This window comes from Beta vulgaris, chromosome 9, assembly GCF_026745355.1.
Source record: "Beta vulgaris subsp. vulgaris cultivar EL10 chromosome 9, EL10.2, whole genome shotgun sequence".
NCBI classification, from domain to species: domain Eukaryota; kingdom Viridiplantae; phylum Streptophyta; class Magnoliopsida; order Caryophyllales; family Amaranthaceae; genus Beta; species Beta vulgaris.
The window spans coordinates 18,499,244-18,516,955 of NC_079210.1; the positions used below are offsets into that span (position 1 = coordinate 18,499,244).

Genomic DNA, 17,712 nt, shown 5'->3' on the forward strand with positions numbered 1-17,712 from the left:
TATTTAGACTAATGTGTAAAGCTAGACTTGATAGGCTAGGTATTTTAGTGGATCAAATGGAAGTTGAGCAACATATTATTGATGAAGTTGTGGCCTACCTAAATGAGGACTGTGCTGAAGGAGTGCAAGAAGAATTGAACTATGTAGACTAAGGTGTAAACGAATAGATAAGAAGAAAGATAGCAGAGACCACCTCATATAACCATACAATCAGTGAGCAATAAATCCATAAAAAGGTGTGAACTTTTGTGTAAATATCTTTTGTGTACGCCTTTTAATTTGTAGGTACTGCTAGAGTATGGTTATTTGAACATTTGGTAGGTTTTTTGGGGGGGAGGGGGTACAACAGTTGACATTGCTATGTGATCCTTTTGCTTGTTATGGCAAATTAAGTTTTTATAATCTTTTTTTGTCAATCAATCATAGATGTTTGTACTCTAATATGACCATTTTCATCATCCAGCAATTCATCATTTGCACAAGCACATGATCAATTTAATTAACCTCATCAACAACACATCATCATTTTAACCTCATCAACAACACAAGAGAAGCACAACCATAAAATTTCATCATTTGCACAACCACATCATCAAAGGCACAAAAAACATCATCATATGCACAATCATAAAATTTCATCACCAACCACGAAGCACAGCATCAACAACCAAAAATTGGACAAAAAAATTGTGTAAACTAAGATAATTGGACAATATCTCAGAAAGGTGGAGGACTTCCTTTGCGGATGATCAGGAACTTGTGTTTCTTCGGGATCCAACTCGCTACTTGTGCAAGGGCTCATCGGTATGTCATACCCTTCTTCAATGAGTTCCTCATCCCAATCCTCGACAAGCCAAACCTAGTAAGGTTGTCATCATCACCCTCAACATAAATCTCATGCTCACATTCATTACCCTCAACATACATCTCTACATCATCATCATAACCCCCAATTTCATCATCCTTCAACTGTTTTTCCATCTTCACCTCCTTTCCTTTTCTTGCTTTTCTCTCCTCAATCGGAACAGCGATCAACGCACACACAATTAGAGATCCTTCGGATCGATCTTCCTCTTACAAACTCTCTCCTCTTCACTCCCAATTTCAGAAATCTTAATCCCTCTACCCCGACGAGGTGGTTTCCTCCTCCTAACAACATCACAAGTCATAATTTCCTTCCCTTTTTCACTAACCTCCAACCTCCTACGGATACCAATTTAGGCCTCATACTTCGCCGCATTAGTCAAAACCATCTCCAAAGCCCAAAGGCTCGTCTCACTCAAACATGCTTCACCACTCTCGTACATCATCTTCGCATAAGGGCTTCGATCTGCTATGGAATTGACCAGATCTCTACAAATTCACATTTCCTCCTTCGTCCATTAGGGGTAGAGTGTTGATTTCCATGATTTCATAGTAAAGAGGAAGGAGAATTAGGGTTCACAATGAGTTAAAGAAATAGATTTGAGGAGAGAGAAAGGTGGATGAGAGAGAAATTGAGAAGCAAAATGAGAAGAGATAGAGAGAGTATGGAAAGAAGATTTTGGGGATTTAGGGTTCATCGGGTTTTGGGGGGGATAAATTAGGGGGGGTTGAATCTAGGTTGGGTTGTTACAGGAATTGAATACAACATTAATTTTGGGCGATTGGGGGTTTTTTGGTGGGAATCATTAAACACATTAATGAATAGGGCAGTAATTTGATGCAGGTTTTTTGTTGTTTTAATTCTATTTAAGATTTAGTAATAGAGGGTTTTTTGGACATTTTACATGCAAAATTTTTCCATAAATAGAAAGATCACAAATTGTTACAACTATTATGTTACACCCATTTTTAGCAAATGTTGCAAGTAATATGTTACGGAGGGAGTAGAATTTGTTGCTTGAACAAAACTATATCTTGTGAAATCACCTCTAATACTTTATTTGACAATGCATTTTGTGTCTTATTGAAAAACTAATCCTTATTTACTAATTACTACTACTCATTGTCTAGTCAAATTTAATTCCCTCTTAGATACCACTTTCAAATGAAGAGAAGACAATCAAATAATAATGAGTCATGATATAAAGGTCACACAATATTGTGTATTGAGACTTAGCAATCAATTCTATCTAGTTTTGACATTTATCATGACTTGTCAATCAAAAATTTATAACGGTATATCAATTCCTTAGAGTATATTGTATTTAGAGGAAGCAATGAGGGTTCAGTGTTCATTGAGTACTTATTCTATAGCGAAATAAGTGTGTAGCTGTGACTCTTCGTTAGGGACAAGTCATGATAAATGTCAAAACTACATGTGCACCTGATGCATTGTTGAGAAAACGAAAGTACCTTATGCACTTTTATAAAACTCAAGGGTACTGGTAAAAAGACGTTAGTTAATTTGTAAGGTGAGGGTGGTGGGCCATGAGTTGCTAGTAGTGGAGCTTGGATGTTTAGAATAGTGGCCAAGGTAAGTTAAGCATCAAGATAGTATCAGAGTGAACAATAATTAGCTAAATGTCAATTATTTGACAGAATTATCAATAAAAATTGTTAGCATATAAATTAAAGGGTAAAGATTACCTCTAATAATGACTTTTTATTCTGATCATCAAAGATAATAAGTCAAAAAATGTGGTTTCAATGAAGATTCCATTTATTTGAAATTAGAATTAGTACTTATAAACGATATACAAAGATTAGTATTTATTCTGAAACAATGAAGTCGTTTCATATTTAATAAATGTAATAGATCATTCTTTAAAAGTAAGGGATCTTGGACACTAGGTGAAAGTGTGCAGAGGAAACGGCAATAATCCAATTACAAGTTAACAACAATTTATTTACCGAAGCGGGCTATTGTCAGTAACAGGTAGAATTTAGCAGCTCACTAACTTTATTTACTTCACCTGTTAGTACAATGATACACGATTACCCTCAGCACTACATATTTGATATTTGTCAAGGCTGAGTCAACCAAACTGTACATGAGTTTACATTACTTCCCCACCTAATAAGAAAATATCGCCAAACTCATCGACGCTAAACTGCAAGAGATAATCACCACAAGAGGGCGCTACTGGAAAAAATGCCACCATAACAGCAAGGGCAACAGGTTGTATTGTGACCGTGCCAAAGCCTAAGCACAAAATTGCTTAGATTCCACGTTCGATGTTTGCATCTCTTCTTCTGTTTTCCAAACTACATCCTTCAATGAGCTAGAAAGTTTTTTATAGAACTGCAAGAATAAAATTATGATGAACAACCAACAGGGACCATTCCGGCCAGAATCTCTTAAGCATTGTTATAAAATTTATGACAAGTACTTTAATTCTATTATGTTACTCTGGACTCCTCAAATTACCACAAGTACCTTTGTCGGATCCTTGATACTCCAATATGGGTATGGGGTACCGTCGTACAGACGTTCCTAAACTTCATTCTAAGGCAAATCATGGAAATTTTTCATAGGTCACTTGGGAAACATACTCATTACTGACATGAGGATCCGAAGTACAAGTAACATACCTGTAATTTACAAAAGTTTGCTGATGCCAAGAAGAATAAGTAAAAACTTTAGTCCGGCCCATCTAAAATATATTAGTCATATTAATGGTGATAAAAAAAATTGGGAAATTCTCAATGGTGACCATAAACTATGGCTTTTTCCCTTTGGTAGTCAAACTTAATTTTGATTCTCAATGTTAACCTCGTGTTTATGGTTATACTTGAGAAAGTTGTTTTAATAGCCATTTGTTGTTATAAAGAGTTGTTTATATACTAATTTAGGTTCTTTAGACTAGAATGACATAAGTTCCCTTATGCTATGTTTGGATAGCAAGATTTCATTTCAAATCCTGGATTTGGATGAAATCTAGTGTTTGGATGACATGGAATTTGAAATCATGGAATTTGTTCAAATTCTTATCAAAAGCTTATATTAGTAGAATTTGAAATTCAAGCTATAACCTTGTCATTTGAAATTTTCTCCCCATACATATCCCAACTTCATGAGTATTTATATCTCAACTTCACTCATTTTCTTTCTAATATTTATTTCTCTCTCTTTTAATAAACCCACACTTTTTCTCTCTCCTCCATTAAACCTCTATTTCTCTCTCCTCTATCAAACTCCCTTTACAAAACAATGATTAGGAATTGAAATACAAACTTTAAATTCAAAATTTCAATTGCATTATTTGAAATGAAATACAAGTTTCCAAACACTACCTTAGAAAAAACTGGTTTTCCTATTTGAACGAGAGTGTGTTTTGTAAGGGAAGGTTATGTCTATCTACACTCTAAAATACTTACTTCATTTGAAAACAACCCTTTTAAGAATTATCTATAACGAAAAATTATTAATAATACCACTTTTTCAAGTATAACCATAAACACAAGGTTACCATTGAGAATAGAAATTAAGTTTGGCTACCAAAGAGAAAGAGCCAGGACTCAAGGTTACCATTGAGAATTTCCCAAATAAATTTCACCTTTCCTTAAATCTAATAGTTTATAATGAAATTTCTTAATATACCCGATATAGAAGGATTTTCCGACAATAACCACCGTATGTTTTACTTTGAGAATAACCACCTTATACTTTTTTTTTTTTTTATTTTACCACCTTAACTTTACTAACTTTTTTTATTTCACCACCACTTAATGTTTTCCGTCTGTTTTTCCATTCAACGCATAGTTCGAGAATACGGTTTTGGTCAGGATCTCGGTAACGGACATGGTGATGTGGGAACTGGGATAATGCAATCGTCGTACCGCCAAATATTGGCTCAGACTATAAGATTTTTTTGAACCCGCCTAAAACGTGGTTTTTTTAAAAAAAAACCTTTAGTATGTGGGTAGTATTGGTTCGGTAGATTCGAAAACCTTTACGACACGGGCAATACGATACGTTCCAATAGTACTGTTTCGACACCATGATCCAACGTGGCCCACCTATTGATTTCCCTCAATTCCACCCTATAACTCCATGATTCTTCCATTATCCCTCAAACTTTGCCCAAACTCTCTTAATTGTCAAACTTCTTCCAAGTAAATCTACAATTAAGAGAGCATAAATTCATATATTGACATTCTAATTCAATGTACGATGAAATTTCAAATATTACCCGGACATATCGAGGATGGATAGAGAGGAAGAAAAGGTGGGAAACGACATATTGGACGAAAAGTGTTAAGTAGTTTGAAATTTAAGATATTAGTAAAGTTAAGGTGGTAAAGTACAAAAAAAGAAGTATAAGGTGGTTATTCTCAAAATGGGTAAAACATAAGGTGGTTGTTATCAAAAAAATCCTAGGCTTAATTCAAGTGACACGGAAAGATTGAGAAAGAAAAATAATTTCAAGCGTATTTTTGTAAAATTACGTTATATCCTTAATTTTAAGGGGTGGCAACAATGTGGCAACTAATCCCGAACAGAGGGCATGAGAAAATGATTAAATAAAACAGACCTTGTGAAATTCCAATGTATCTCCCTTGGCTTTTCTAACCTCAACCAGATGAAGGGATGGAGCAACTTGCAGCACCTGAACGTAAAAATGATGCATAATTGAGATTTGAGCATATCATGCACACAAAAGTTTTTCACGTCACTACCATACTTAATTTTCATTTCACTACCTCTGTAGCGACATTGAGGTTTCCCTTTCGGCCAGCTTTGACATTTTCAAGCCTCATCTAAAACAGATAGGATAACTCGAGTCGGATCAAACTTTTGGAAACATACAGTAATCTCAGATCAAACTTTTGGAAACATACAGTAATCTCAGATTCTCAGTGCAGCAAGAACCACACTGTTCATATGTCAGGAATATGCAAATTATGTTACCTTATAATTTTTCTTGTGTACATCATAACCAAGAGGTTTTGCAGCTTCTTCAATCTTTTTAATTATTTCACTGGGAGGGCACTTAGATGTGAATCTTGTTTCTCTTTTAGAAACCTGATTACAGACGGAAAAATTAGCACTCCACAGACGGAAAAATTAGCATTCCACAGCAAGAAACCTTCAAACTACAAGTGCTAGCAAACACCTCCAACTACACAAACAATGTGAAACAGCAAAGCAGACAGATCGAAGCAAACAAAGATTGAATCAATTTCTCAATAGTAGTTTGGAGAAAAGAACATGAGCAATCAAATTGAAGTGGGTCCCTGAATTCTAGGAGGCATACTTGTCAAATAAGAGTATAGCAGAAGATTATCGGCAGTCACCAAAAGACTCCAAGTTCCCAACACATTTTTCAACTTGCCTAGGATCTTCGAGGAACATAAACAACCATTATATTTAATATCATTCCAATAGTACTGTTTCTCCTTCAAAGAGAAACTTGTATACAGTAGAACAAACACCAGGCCACCGACGGAAACCAATTGTAACAGACTTATTTGTATAGTCAGTCTCACAGTAAGGTATATTGAAAAAGTCATGATCAAAACTTTCTTCCTCGTCTTTAGGTACGCAACATTTCTCCCAGTCCGTTCCTCTACCCAGCCCCTCCTATTCCCCAAACCAAACTAACCTTTTTTCAACCGAAGAAAGAGAATAAGCATATGAATAAAGTATCATCAATTCATCAGCTGTCTAGAGCTTAAATCTATCAAAAACCCAACGAGACAAGGGAAAGAAAAACCTCATCTGCGTCAAAAAGATTTCCTAGGTTTAGCCCTTTAGACATATTAATCAAATCAAATGCATTCATGGCTGTTGGCTGTTCTTCTCTCTTCTCTGTCACATGATGTTCCTGTCAGAAGGACAGTAACATATAAGTACCAGCTAGTCCATCCACATGGACTTATATTACCAAGATTTAGGAACTGCACTGAAAGCTGAAACTTACCTCCGAGTCCTGGAAAACTGCATAAACATCGTCCAAGCTAGTGTCATCTTCATCGTCAAACACAGGAGGTTTATAATCCACTTTAAACCACTCATCATCCAGTATTTCAGGGATAGTCATACGCTGGCAAGTATACATTAGTTAGAAGTTGGGTTATCATTCATTTACTAAGCACATACAAATTACAAGAAACAATATCAGGAATCCTAAACCAATGCTAAATGGTACATAATTTTATTTGATACAGGGTGCAGGAACAGGATTGCAGGTTTCTACCTACTAGAAACTGGCAGCAATAAGTCATATATATGTATGTGCATGTCCTTGTAAAAAATTTATGTTTTATAAGTCCTACTCCCTCCGTCCCATAATATAGTGCTTGCATTCCTCTTTGGGTGTCCCAAAATGTTGTGCCTATTTCTTTTTTATCAATTTGTTTGGACTAAATTATCCTTCATTTCTACATAAAACTTTCCAAAATACCCCTACTTTCTTTTAAAATATGTGCCCCTATTTATTGTTTTACACCATTCCAAGGTATATTTATTGCTCTTTCATTTTATTTTAAAGGAAAAAGAAGAAAAAAACTAGTTCCAAGACAAAAATACCCAATAAACATTTACTTAAATATATATTTTTGTGAAATCTTAAAACTCTTTTCGTTTTCCTTAATTCTTGTAAAAAATGAGAAGTGAGCACTATATTATGGGACGGAGGGAGTACTATATTAGGATCTGATAGACAGGAAAAGGACTTTCTTATTGACCGAGGAGAGAAGTGCATCTCCATAACATGTACTACCTTTCCAAAAGATTTACATGGTTACTTTCAGGGGGAAACCAAGGAAATCTGCCAAAAGTATGAGAGTGAGTGTCCAAAAAGACTAAAAGCTGATTTTAAGTTGGGAAAGTAAAAAAAATTTAAAAAAAAAAAACAGTAAAATGTTGGAGGAGAGAGAGCATATGAGTGTAGAGATGGGTTGAATAGGTGGGGAAAGATAATGGGAAAGGTTACCATTTTTAGATGTAGTGAAAGTGTGTAGATTATAACGAAACAACCTAAAATGGAAAGTCTGTAGATTTAAATAAAAACGGAGGTTAACTTATCTTAAGAGGGGTATACATCCCAAAAAACCAAAAGCCATCTCTTGGTGAAATCTTCAACGGGATAAGAGTAAGACTGAAGATGATACCCTTACTCGTTGGTGTTCTCTCTCTACAACATCCAAAACCACAGGGAGCTGGAATATATTTCTGGTGGATTTTCGAGTGACCAACACCATTAGGCCAACTGAACCAAAACCAATCCAGCACAGGCTAGCACACATGCTGACTGTACACAGCACTAGATCTTGGTTACAGACTAGTTGCTACTTGCTCGTTGCTACCTCAAAAGTAAAACTCTCAGAAATCAACCTTCATCTTACTTCCAGGTGCTTCTGTATCTAAATAAAACAATAGGACACCATCATGGATTAGCCTTGATTAGATGGTTTTCCTCTATCCTAAACTAAGCAATAACCTGTGGTCTTAAAAGTTAAAAGTACCTTAGCTTGATGTACATATCCTTGTCATATTTTTGTTTCAGGCTTCCTTTGACATGGAGCAGTGCTAATTGTTTATTTCTCATCCTAAGATCCTCAAATTCCTAACGACCTAACCTTTTTCTTTAACTTAATTCAGATGCCCAGGCTCAAGGTAATCCAACAAAAATCATATAGGCTGTCTTAGAAATTTAAGTGGGGTTTAAAGACATGCTTTATACTTGGTATAAAGATTTTTCTCTTATTCATAATTGAAAGCTTGAATTATAGTAGAGTAGCTTGAATGCATGAGTGCATAATAATATTCCTTGGTCATTCTTTTATACACAGGTGCCACCCCTTTCTTATCTTTCTTAGATATTTCTTTCATATTTATCCCCAAGAGAAGAACCTTTATACCTCTGTAAGGCAGTAAATAAGACCAAAAGCCCTATTTTTCATCTACATCTCTGGAAGTCAATATATAGCAAGTTCTTGGTCGCCATAGTCCTTTCCCATTTAAGTGACCTTGCAAGGAATCAACCTCTTGCACCCATTCTGATTACTTACAAAAGAAGGAAGCAAAGGGAAGAAGAGGCATATTCACAGAACTAAGGGGCATGAAAGTCTTTTATACATACTGTTATTAGTTGGTTATTGCTTTTTGACTTCTAGTCAGGTAGATTCTCTGTATCTCCGTTCTAGAACAGCTGGAGGCTAGAGAATGGTGAAGTTTAGTAATAAATAGAGAAAGGAGGTGAGGAGAAGGGTATTGAGAAATTAGAAGAGTGAAGTGACCCTGGGGAGAGATCTCACCTCTCGAATGTGAGAATTGTATTAGTTTCACCTTGGATCAGTAATACAATCTATCTTCCTGCTTTCTATTTTGTTTCTTTTCCTAGCTAATTTCAGCTTCCGAGCCCAATTCATAGCAAACCTCTGCACTGGTGGTTTTCACAACTAGATTGATGCCTATGACTATATTTTCTGGGAAGAATTCTTTCATGATCAATGAAGAGAGAGAAATGTCTGTCCTGATACTCACCAGAAACCAACTAGCAAAATCCTCAATAATGAGACATTTGTATACATGATTTCCAAACAAACTACCCACCTTGCAGTGTCCTGCCTTCCCCCGAAACATTGGTGTGGCAATTAGGCATCCCAAACGAAAGAGTACTTATTAGACTTGATCTCTCCCTATTCATTTTAAAGGGGACATAGGCCCTAAGTTATTTAATACTGAAGTCAATATATAGTAAGTTCTTGGTCTCCATAGTCCTTTCCCATTTCAGTGACCTCTGCACTGGTGGTTATCACAACTAGATTGATGCCAATGACAATATTTTCTGGGCAGAATTCGTTCATGATCAATGAAGAGAGTAAAATGTCTGTCCTGAGACTCAACAACTAGCAAAATCCTCAATAATAAGACGTGTACACATGATTTCCAAACAAACTACTCCACCTTGAAGTTTCCTGCCTTCCCCCGAAACATTGGTATGGCAGTTAGGCATCCCAAACGAAAGAATACTCATTAGACTTGATCTGTCCCTATTCATTTTAAAGGGCATGTAGGCCCTAAATTAATTAAATGGAGTGCCTTTTCAGCGTTTTTATAAATTCAAATGGACATGGTAGTCAGTTTCAGTCCAATTAAGCAACTTGGGACAGAAGAAAAACATGTATCACTTGATAACAACTCAAACACAGCCCAAGACTTAGCTTGATCACAGCTGGTGACAACGAAGAATATGATGGAAGAGTATTAATTCAACTAGAAATGATAATATATGAAAGCATTTCTTCCAGCTTCTCCAATTGCAAAAAATGAGTTATATTCCTGGAAAACTGAAGACGAGGCTAAGAGAATATCATGAAGAAAACTTAAGAAACACTATAACGAACAAAAATATTTAGCAAACCGCAATGAAGACAATAGTGTCAGAAGTCAGAACTTCGTAGGAATGATGAGGATATATAAAGGAATAGAGCTCACAGTTCCCGGGTTGGGATCTAAGATCCGCGTGATAAATTTCTTCACACTGAAGGACATCCAAGGTGGGCAGGTAAATTCAGCCACTGAGATCTGCATATTGAAAAAGCTTCTTGAGAAATGTCTTGAAAATACAAGGGAGACCAAGGAAAAAAACTTTAAGAAACTTGCTCACTTTTCTATATAGGTTCATAAGATTGGAATCATCAAAAGGCAAATAACCTGCGAGCAATACAAAAAGGATAACGCCACATGACCACAAGTCTGCTGTTGCCCCATCATACCCTCTATCATCAAGGACCTATAATACGTAGGTATTGACAAAAAAGCAGTAAGCATCAGACACACACACACACACACACACACACACACACACACACACACACACACAGAGCACAGCACAGACAGCACAGAACAGAACATGGCACACACGCTCACGCACATATGCACACACACGCACGTGCCTGCACACACACAGTGCACACACACAGCACAGCGCACACATACACACAGCACACGGCACACACACTCATGCGCACATGCACACGCACGCACACGCACACACGCCCGCACACACACACACAGCACAGCACAGCACAGTGCGCGCACACAGCACACGGCACACACGCCCACGCAAGCAAGCACAAAATCACACATTCCCACATGCACACGCAAGTGCAAACACACAGACACACACAAACACACACACACATACATATATAATTATATATACATAAATAAAGATCTGCAAACAGCCAAAATTTGGCACAATAAACAAGTCACCTCTGGAGCAACATAGTTTGGAGTTCCACACGTGGTATGAAGAAGTCCATCGCCCTGCCAATCAATAGGTTTTGATGAATTACTGCACTTCTGTAATTAGTATATTGCTCGTATAAAAAAAGAGGCCAACTGTGTTTTCTTTTCTTATCATTTTATTCATTTTCTACAGGATCAAACTTAGCAAATGCAGAAAATTACAGAAAGGATCCAAAAACAGGGACTAAATGGTCTCTAACAAATAATTAGATTATTTCTCTCTCTCTCCCTGACCCGCATCCCAGAAGTCCAGCAGCATTTAGTGTACAATCTTCAGCAGCTTAACTTGGGTCAGCTCGAACTCAATCTGTCACACCCCATGCCTGGGCTTGCAGCCGTCTTCGAGTCCACTTCAATATGCAAAACAATTCAGCAATTGGGTAGTTATGGAAAACCTAAGGCTGAATTGTTTTGTTATAGTGGTAACTCTGACTTAGGTTTCTCTACATTACTACCCATTAGGCACTAAAAGTATCGTCAGAGAAAGGAAATGGAAGACCACTGCACCTAGCTAGGAATCTTCCCAAACAACCAGCCTTACACTCCACATGCTAAAGATAAAGAACAAAGATTCTTTTTTATTCCGGGGAAACACCAAATAATATCCAAGAAAAGCCTGGTAGAATATAGAAATAACAATCAACTTAATAAGAGTAATATCCCGAAGTTATAGAGCTAACGTTAGTAACCCAAAATCTCTACATATTTCCTTGCAATTCTGATAAAAAATGGCACTCTTTGACATCAAATTTGATAAACTACTTCCTCCGTTCTTTTTCTATTGCAACAACGGGGTTTTGACACTATTCATTCACCATCCCTTAACTCTCTATTGTGATTTTTACGCAAGGAAAAATATAGTCATGTGAGTCTTGTTAGATTCATCTCGATATACACATTCGAAATATCAAATTGGAATAAATTTTAGTAAAAAGTAATTAAAGAGATTGATAGTTGAAGTTGTGCATTGGCAAGCGTGAAAAAGCAATTGTTGCAATAGAAAACGAACGGAGGAAGTATATATTCATGAATAGTAAATCCGATATGACTACCTGGATCTGTTGCTGAGAGATTGCACTCAACCCAAAGTCAGAAACTTTAAGATCCCCAGTCTTATCCAACAACAAATTTTCTGGCTGCATGAAACAAACACAAAGAAATTCAAGTTCCAAGATATCAATGATAATAAAGGGTATAAAATGGCAAAAGAAACTATCAAACATGGTGAAATATTTTCCAAAATCTTGCCACTATACATAATGCAACCCAGACACAATCCAATTGGCAGTCTAATCTTTGACTTATTTGAGCTTTATAGCAGTCAGCAGCATTACAATATTCACACAAAACATTGAATTTCAGATTTTAAATATGAAAGAAATATCAAGTTATATCTTTCAAATTAAGCAATGTGAAAAAGAAAGACCAGACACGCATCCCCCTGATCCCTACAAATCCCTCTGCTTCCTCCTTTCCTACTATCCCCCTTTCCTCCTACTCATATACAAAGAATGTGCGGCTATTATCTTGACTCTAGCCAATTATTTATAAGCTAAAAACAGGATAGAGAAAATGGAGAGAGAAAGGAAGGAGACTAGAGAAGTGAAAGGAAAGAAGAGGAGTGTGGGGCTTCCAACTAATTAGATAAACAAGAGGGGGTGGGCAAGGAAGGAGAGAAGGGGAGGGCTGATGCAAGCCCAAGGTCCACGAGAAAAGCCCATGCATTAGTGTTGATACTTATATTTCCAACAGCCATAATTCAGTCAAAAAGCCCATGCATTAGTGTTGATACTTATATTTCCAACAGCCATAATTCAGTCAATTTGGCTCATTTCGTGGACTTTAATAGGTCCATCAATAAGTTCACATTCTGAACTTACGGAAAAAGTGGTCAAACACTTAATTTGGACACGTTTTAGGCCGAATTCAAGTGTTGCATTACATGGGATGTTGATCAAAGGCCCAAGGAGTTACTGCTTGAAGTTGGACGTGTTGAGCTTTTTTTTTTTTTGGGTGTTTTTACTTGCTTAACTTGGATGGCGGATTGAAAGTGACGTGCAACATTGAAGGGCCCAAGTTCTGTTTGGGTTTCAAGCATGATTGTAAAGGAAGACCAAGTTATGTTTGGGTTTCTATTTGTTTTTGTTGTTAGTTTTAGATTGTAATAAAACCATGAGATTAATCAAGTAAACTCATCTTAGGCTTGTGTTTTGCTGCTATTAAGCTTGTGATTAGGCAGCAAATTAGGATAAAGTGTGCTGATTATAACCTCTTGTAACGGCTCATTAAATGAGCATGAAAAGGGGCATGTTTTAAGGGAGTTTGTAACTCCTAAAACCTGTCCAAAGGGAGGACAGTTTTCTAGGGTTTTTGGCTTCATTTTTGAAGCTCCAATATCCTATTTAAGGAGAGCATATGGTATGAGAAGTTCATATTTGAGTTTGATAAAAAAAAAAAACCTTTGTGTTTATAGTTTTTACTTTGAGTTTGTCTCAAGTATTGCTAACCCTTATTACTTTGAGTGAGTCTTGAGTGATAAGCCTAGGAGAGATTGAGTGAGTCTTATCTCTGACCTAGAACCCCAAAACATTGAGTGTGTTCTTGTGTTTTGGTACTATCCCTTGTTTCGAGTACTTTCTTGTCAAAGTGAGTGTTCTATGTTCCTAAAGTTTAGATTCATCATCCAATACTTTGGAAGGTGTTTTTAGATTCACGTCAAGGGCAAAAGGCCACGAGGTGCTAACACTAGGATGCAGTGGAACAGCAGCTATTCCACATTACACATGATGGCCCATTGGGGAAGGGAGGAGGTAATAGGTTAAGGCAGTAGCGGTTGGCCCTTGGGCTTGGGCTGTCGGCTTAGACAAACAATATGATAAAGGAGGGAAAACGGGTGGTTGTTTTTGTTGTAATTTTTTTTTCTTAATAAAAGTTGATATTTTGTCATCCTTCCGATGTATATTTTATTTCCGAGCAGAATATTTAAAAATGTAATAACCTTGAGCACAAAGAGAGAAGTTTGAACTAATGAGGGTGATTTCTTCTGTTTGCATCATGCATTAAGTATTAGAAAATCGCAATATTACTCTAACATTCCTTGTACATACACTATACCTTCAGATCTCTATGGTAAACACCCCTGCTATGACAATAGTCAACAGCATTTATTAGTTGCTGAAAATACTTTCTTGCTTCATCTTCCTTCATTCGTCCATGATGTACCTTTGAAATATCAAATTGATTATGATCATCAGTCACAATATTAATGATGATGTAGGAGTAGGAGACAGTAGGACAACAGATCCAAATATAATGCAAACTCCAAGTGTTCACTTCAAAATCAAAAACCAACCAATCAAGAGCATTACCAAATTAATTCAATTAATGAAACAGAATGTGTATCAAGTACATAGCTAATTACAAGGTCTAACCAAAACATTTACAGAGACTTACAATCTTGTCAAAAAGCTCTCCTCCTGTCACATACTCCAAGACAATGTATATCTTAGTCTTGCTTCCCATTACCTAGAAGATGGATACATCAATAGAACAGGAATGTTACGAGATTTAGATCCCTGTTGCTACTACAAAATTGTAAAGCTAAAAAGAGAGAATGAGACAACCATCTATCATCAAACTAGAAAATACCCACCAATCACTTAATAAATGTTTCAAATTTTACATGGTTGTTCAACTATCAATTGTTCATTTTACAGCACGAATTTTGGTTATTGGTAGTTTGGTACTTATAATGTTTACCCCTGTAATCTTGCAAGGATGCTAGCAAATTATACGCTTTCTAGTGCAGAACAAGTTCCACACATTATTCTCAGCTTTACACTCTCCATAGTTACAGCATCTCATGGCCTCCTTGGGAACCATGGACCCAAACAAACACAAGATAAACCTACCTTCAGATAACGAGCACAGGAAACTAATAGGTAACAAAGAAATATTAGTAATCCTGACGAATGGTCTATCCTAAATGAACAAGAATCCAATGTTAACCTGTCTGAAAACTGAAATAATCTAATAGAATATTCATTTTGATATACATAAGTTTCAATTTAGAGCTCCTGTCTGGATTTCTGTTACAAAGGTAACATCTACAAGGCAAAAGAAAGTAATTAACCTCTTTCAAAACAAACAACTGCAAAATTCAGGAAAACAAAATATGTGCTCCACCAAACCATCCCATACATAAAATAACAAATACAAAATCACATAGAAAGACAATCGTAAGTGATGAAAAAGAGGCACAGACAAGCGAGCGAGCGAGCGAGAGAGACCTCATACAAGCGAATTACATTGGGATGCTTTATTCGCTTCATCGTTGCTATTTCCCGCCTTATCTGCAATTTAGAGCAATTAATTACAAGACAATTCAGTAATTAACACTCTTGTTACACATTAGGTGGTCAACTAGTCATTTGGTTAACGGCAAAAAGTTCAGAGAAAATGACTGACTTCCAATTCCTTGGAGGTGCCAAATACTATCTGGCTAACTCCAAGAAGTACTAATTTAAGTTGAAAGTTCCATTTTCTTGGTAAGCAACTTCCTCTATATTGTGGGGATCCCAACTTCCTCTACATTGTGGGGATCACAACTTCCCCTTTTGGGGATGCTAACTTCCTATGAAACTATTAATTTCTTCAATTTTATCGACCAACAATTTCAAATCTTATTTATGGTAATAATCAAATGGGCTACTAAAGTAGCAATGGCTATGAGAGGAAGTGAAAGGAGATCCAAAAATAAAGATGTAAATAATACCGCAGCAGTGTTTTATTCAGTGAATAAGAACAATTACTGATAAAGAAAAGTTTAAAAGCCTGATCGGTTAATAAATAAGAACAATTATGTTCTTTTCCTATTTGGGGGAAGGGGGTAGAGGAGAGGAGAGGAGGTGAGTTGGAAACCGGTTGCAATAGACATATCACGTAAGTTACAGATAAACTGGATAATAAATAAAGAAAAGATCAAATAAAATAAACGCCAGCCAGAAAATAAATCAGAAACAAGGAAAGAGAAGTAGACCTGTTCAGCCATCTTGTTCTTAAGAACTTTCTCCTTGTCAAGAATTTTGATGGCCACTGGATCGCCAGTTTGAGAACTCCTTGCAAACTTAACTTTAGCAAATGTTCCTTCCCCAATTGTTCTTCCCAACTCATATTTCCCTACAACACGCTTGACTTTTGCTGCACTCATTATTCAGATTTAGCAAAGAATTAAGATGACAGGCACCATACAGTTATTTTCATGCACAAGAACTGATGGGATTTTTACACATCACAGAGAAATCCCATTCTCATGAATCAGATATTCGCATACACCATTTCTGTCAATGCTGTAACAATTTTGCTCATTATGTAGAAATAATCTCTAGGCTTGCAAACTCTTTGTCAATTTTAACTCTCTTTATTTTACATTGTGATTATCGACTTTTTTTTTCTATTTAAATTAATATTATATTTTAATCTATATATATTAAAAAAAATTAGCTAGACTTATCTTAAAAATAATTGGTTTTTCACCAAGTACCCATATGGTTTTTCAAAATTCATGGGCTACCCTGTTTTTAAAAAATGAACTATGTACCCTTACTTTGGGGGCAAAATATACGAAATTTCTCTAATGACACGACGTCAAGTTTCAGTTAGTCATTAGGGTGAATTAACCCCTCTCACCCAAATTAAACCCTCCAACCCCAACCCTAACCCTAACCCTAACCCTAACCCTAACACCTAACCCTCTAACACCTCACCCTAAACTTTGACTACCCAACCACCACATCCCCCTCTACCCCACCCCCACCCCCATAGCACCTTCCCCCAACCCCTCAGCCGCCTTCCCCTCCCCTCACCCCACCCTCCCACCACCCTCGTACCCGTAGCTCCCCCCTCCCCCACCCTCCCACGCCTCCCCCCACCCTGTCGAATTCCCCCCACTCTCCCCCACCCGCTGTCGAATCCCCCTTTCCTCATCCCCGTCGCGGAATTTTGGTTGGGGTACCCTGCTTTTAGTTGAATTTGGCCGGAGGTTTGGTCGATTTTGGCTGGTGTTTTGTAGCCCAATTCGCGAAATCTGCAGCCCAACTTGAATTCGATGGGGTGGGGATTCGATAGGGACTAGGGGAAGGTGGGAGCTATGGGAGGAGGAAGCTGCGGCTATGGGGGTGGTGGGAGGGTGGCTGCAGGTGGGGGGAGGGCGGTTACGAGGGTGGGGGAGGGTAGAGGTGGCTATGGTGGTTGGGTAGTTAGTGTTAGGATTTAGGGTGGGGGTTAGGTGCTAGGTGTTAGGGTTAGGTTTGGAGGGTTTGATTTGAGATAGAGGGGGTTTAGAAGGGTTAATTAACCCTAATGACTAACAAAAACTTGACGTCGTTACTCATTGAGGGCATATGGTGTATTTAATTGAAATAGTAAGAGTACTTGGTGCATTTTTTAAAAAGTAGGAGTACCCCATGAATTTTGAAAAACCACAGGGGTACCTGGTGAAAAAACAAAAAAATAAAGGTACTGATAGG

At 37.1% G+C, this 17,712-nt stretch overlaps 1 protein-coding gene across 10 annotated transcripts; it reads right to left on the bottom strand.

The window, feature by feature from the left end:
- Positions 1–2,809: 2,809 nt before the first annotated feature.
- LOC104903191 (CBL-interacting protein kinase 32) lies at positions 2,810–16,596 on the bottom strand. 10 transcript variants are annotated; one of them, XM_010691185.4, is made up of 14 exons: positions 16,224–16,592; positions 15,475–15,537; positions 14,639–14,710; positions 14,300–14,407; positions 12,238–12,321; positions 11,150–11,203; positions 10,542–10,667; positions 10,370–10,459; positions 6,849–6,971; positions 6,642–6,752; positions 5,837–5,950; positions 5,629–5,685; positions 5,460–5,534; positions 2,810–3,226 (listed from the first exon to the last, which is right to left on the bottom strand). In XM_010691185.4, the coding sequence occupies exons 1-14, from the start codon at positions 16,392–16,394 to the stop codon at positions 3,128–3,130; spliced, it is 1,347 nt and encodes a 448-aa protein (XP_010689487.2). In that variant the 5' UTR covers positions 16,395–16,592; the 3' UTR covers positions 2,810–3,127. The 10 variants fall into 10 exon arrangements, with proteins under 10 accessions (XP_010689487.2, XP_019107288.2, XP_048492887.1 ...); XM_019251743.2 differs by lacking the exon at positions 16,224–16,592 and adding an exon at positions 15,960–16,111; XM_048636930.1 differs by lacking the exon at positions 6,642–6,752 and having other exon boundaries at positions 16,224–16,594.
- Between the last annotated feature and the right edge of the window lie 1,116 nt (positions 16,597–17,712).

What these genes read in the sequence shown, in the direction of transcription:
- LOC104903191 (XM_010691185.4), bottom strand. Translation starts at nt 16,394, where the DNA reads ATGAGTGCAGCAAAAGTCAAGCGTGTTGTAGGGAAATATGAGTTGGGA. An exon ending in TTTACCATAGAGATCTGAAG is followed by an intron (nt 12,322 to 14,299) that starts GTATAGTGTATG and finishes TGTTTCATGCAG; the next exon opens with CCAGAAAATTTGTTGTTGGA. An exon ending in ACCTCAATGTCGCTACAGAG is followed by an intron (nt 5,535 to 5,628) that starts GTAGTGAAATGA and finishes TTTTACGTTCAG; the next exon opens with GTGCTGCAAGTTGCTCCATC.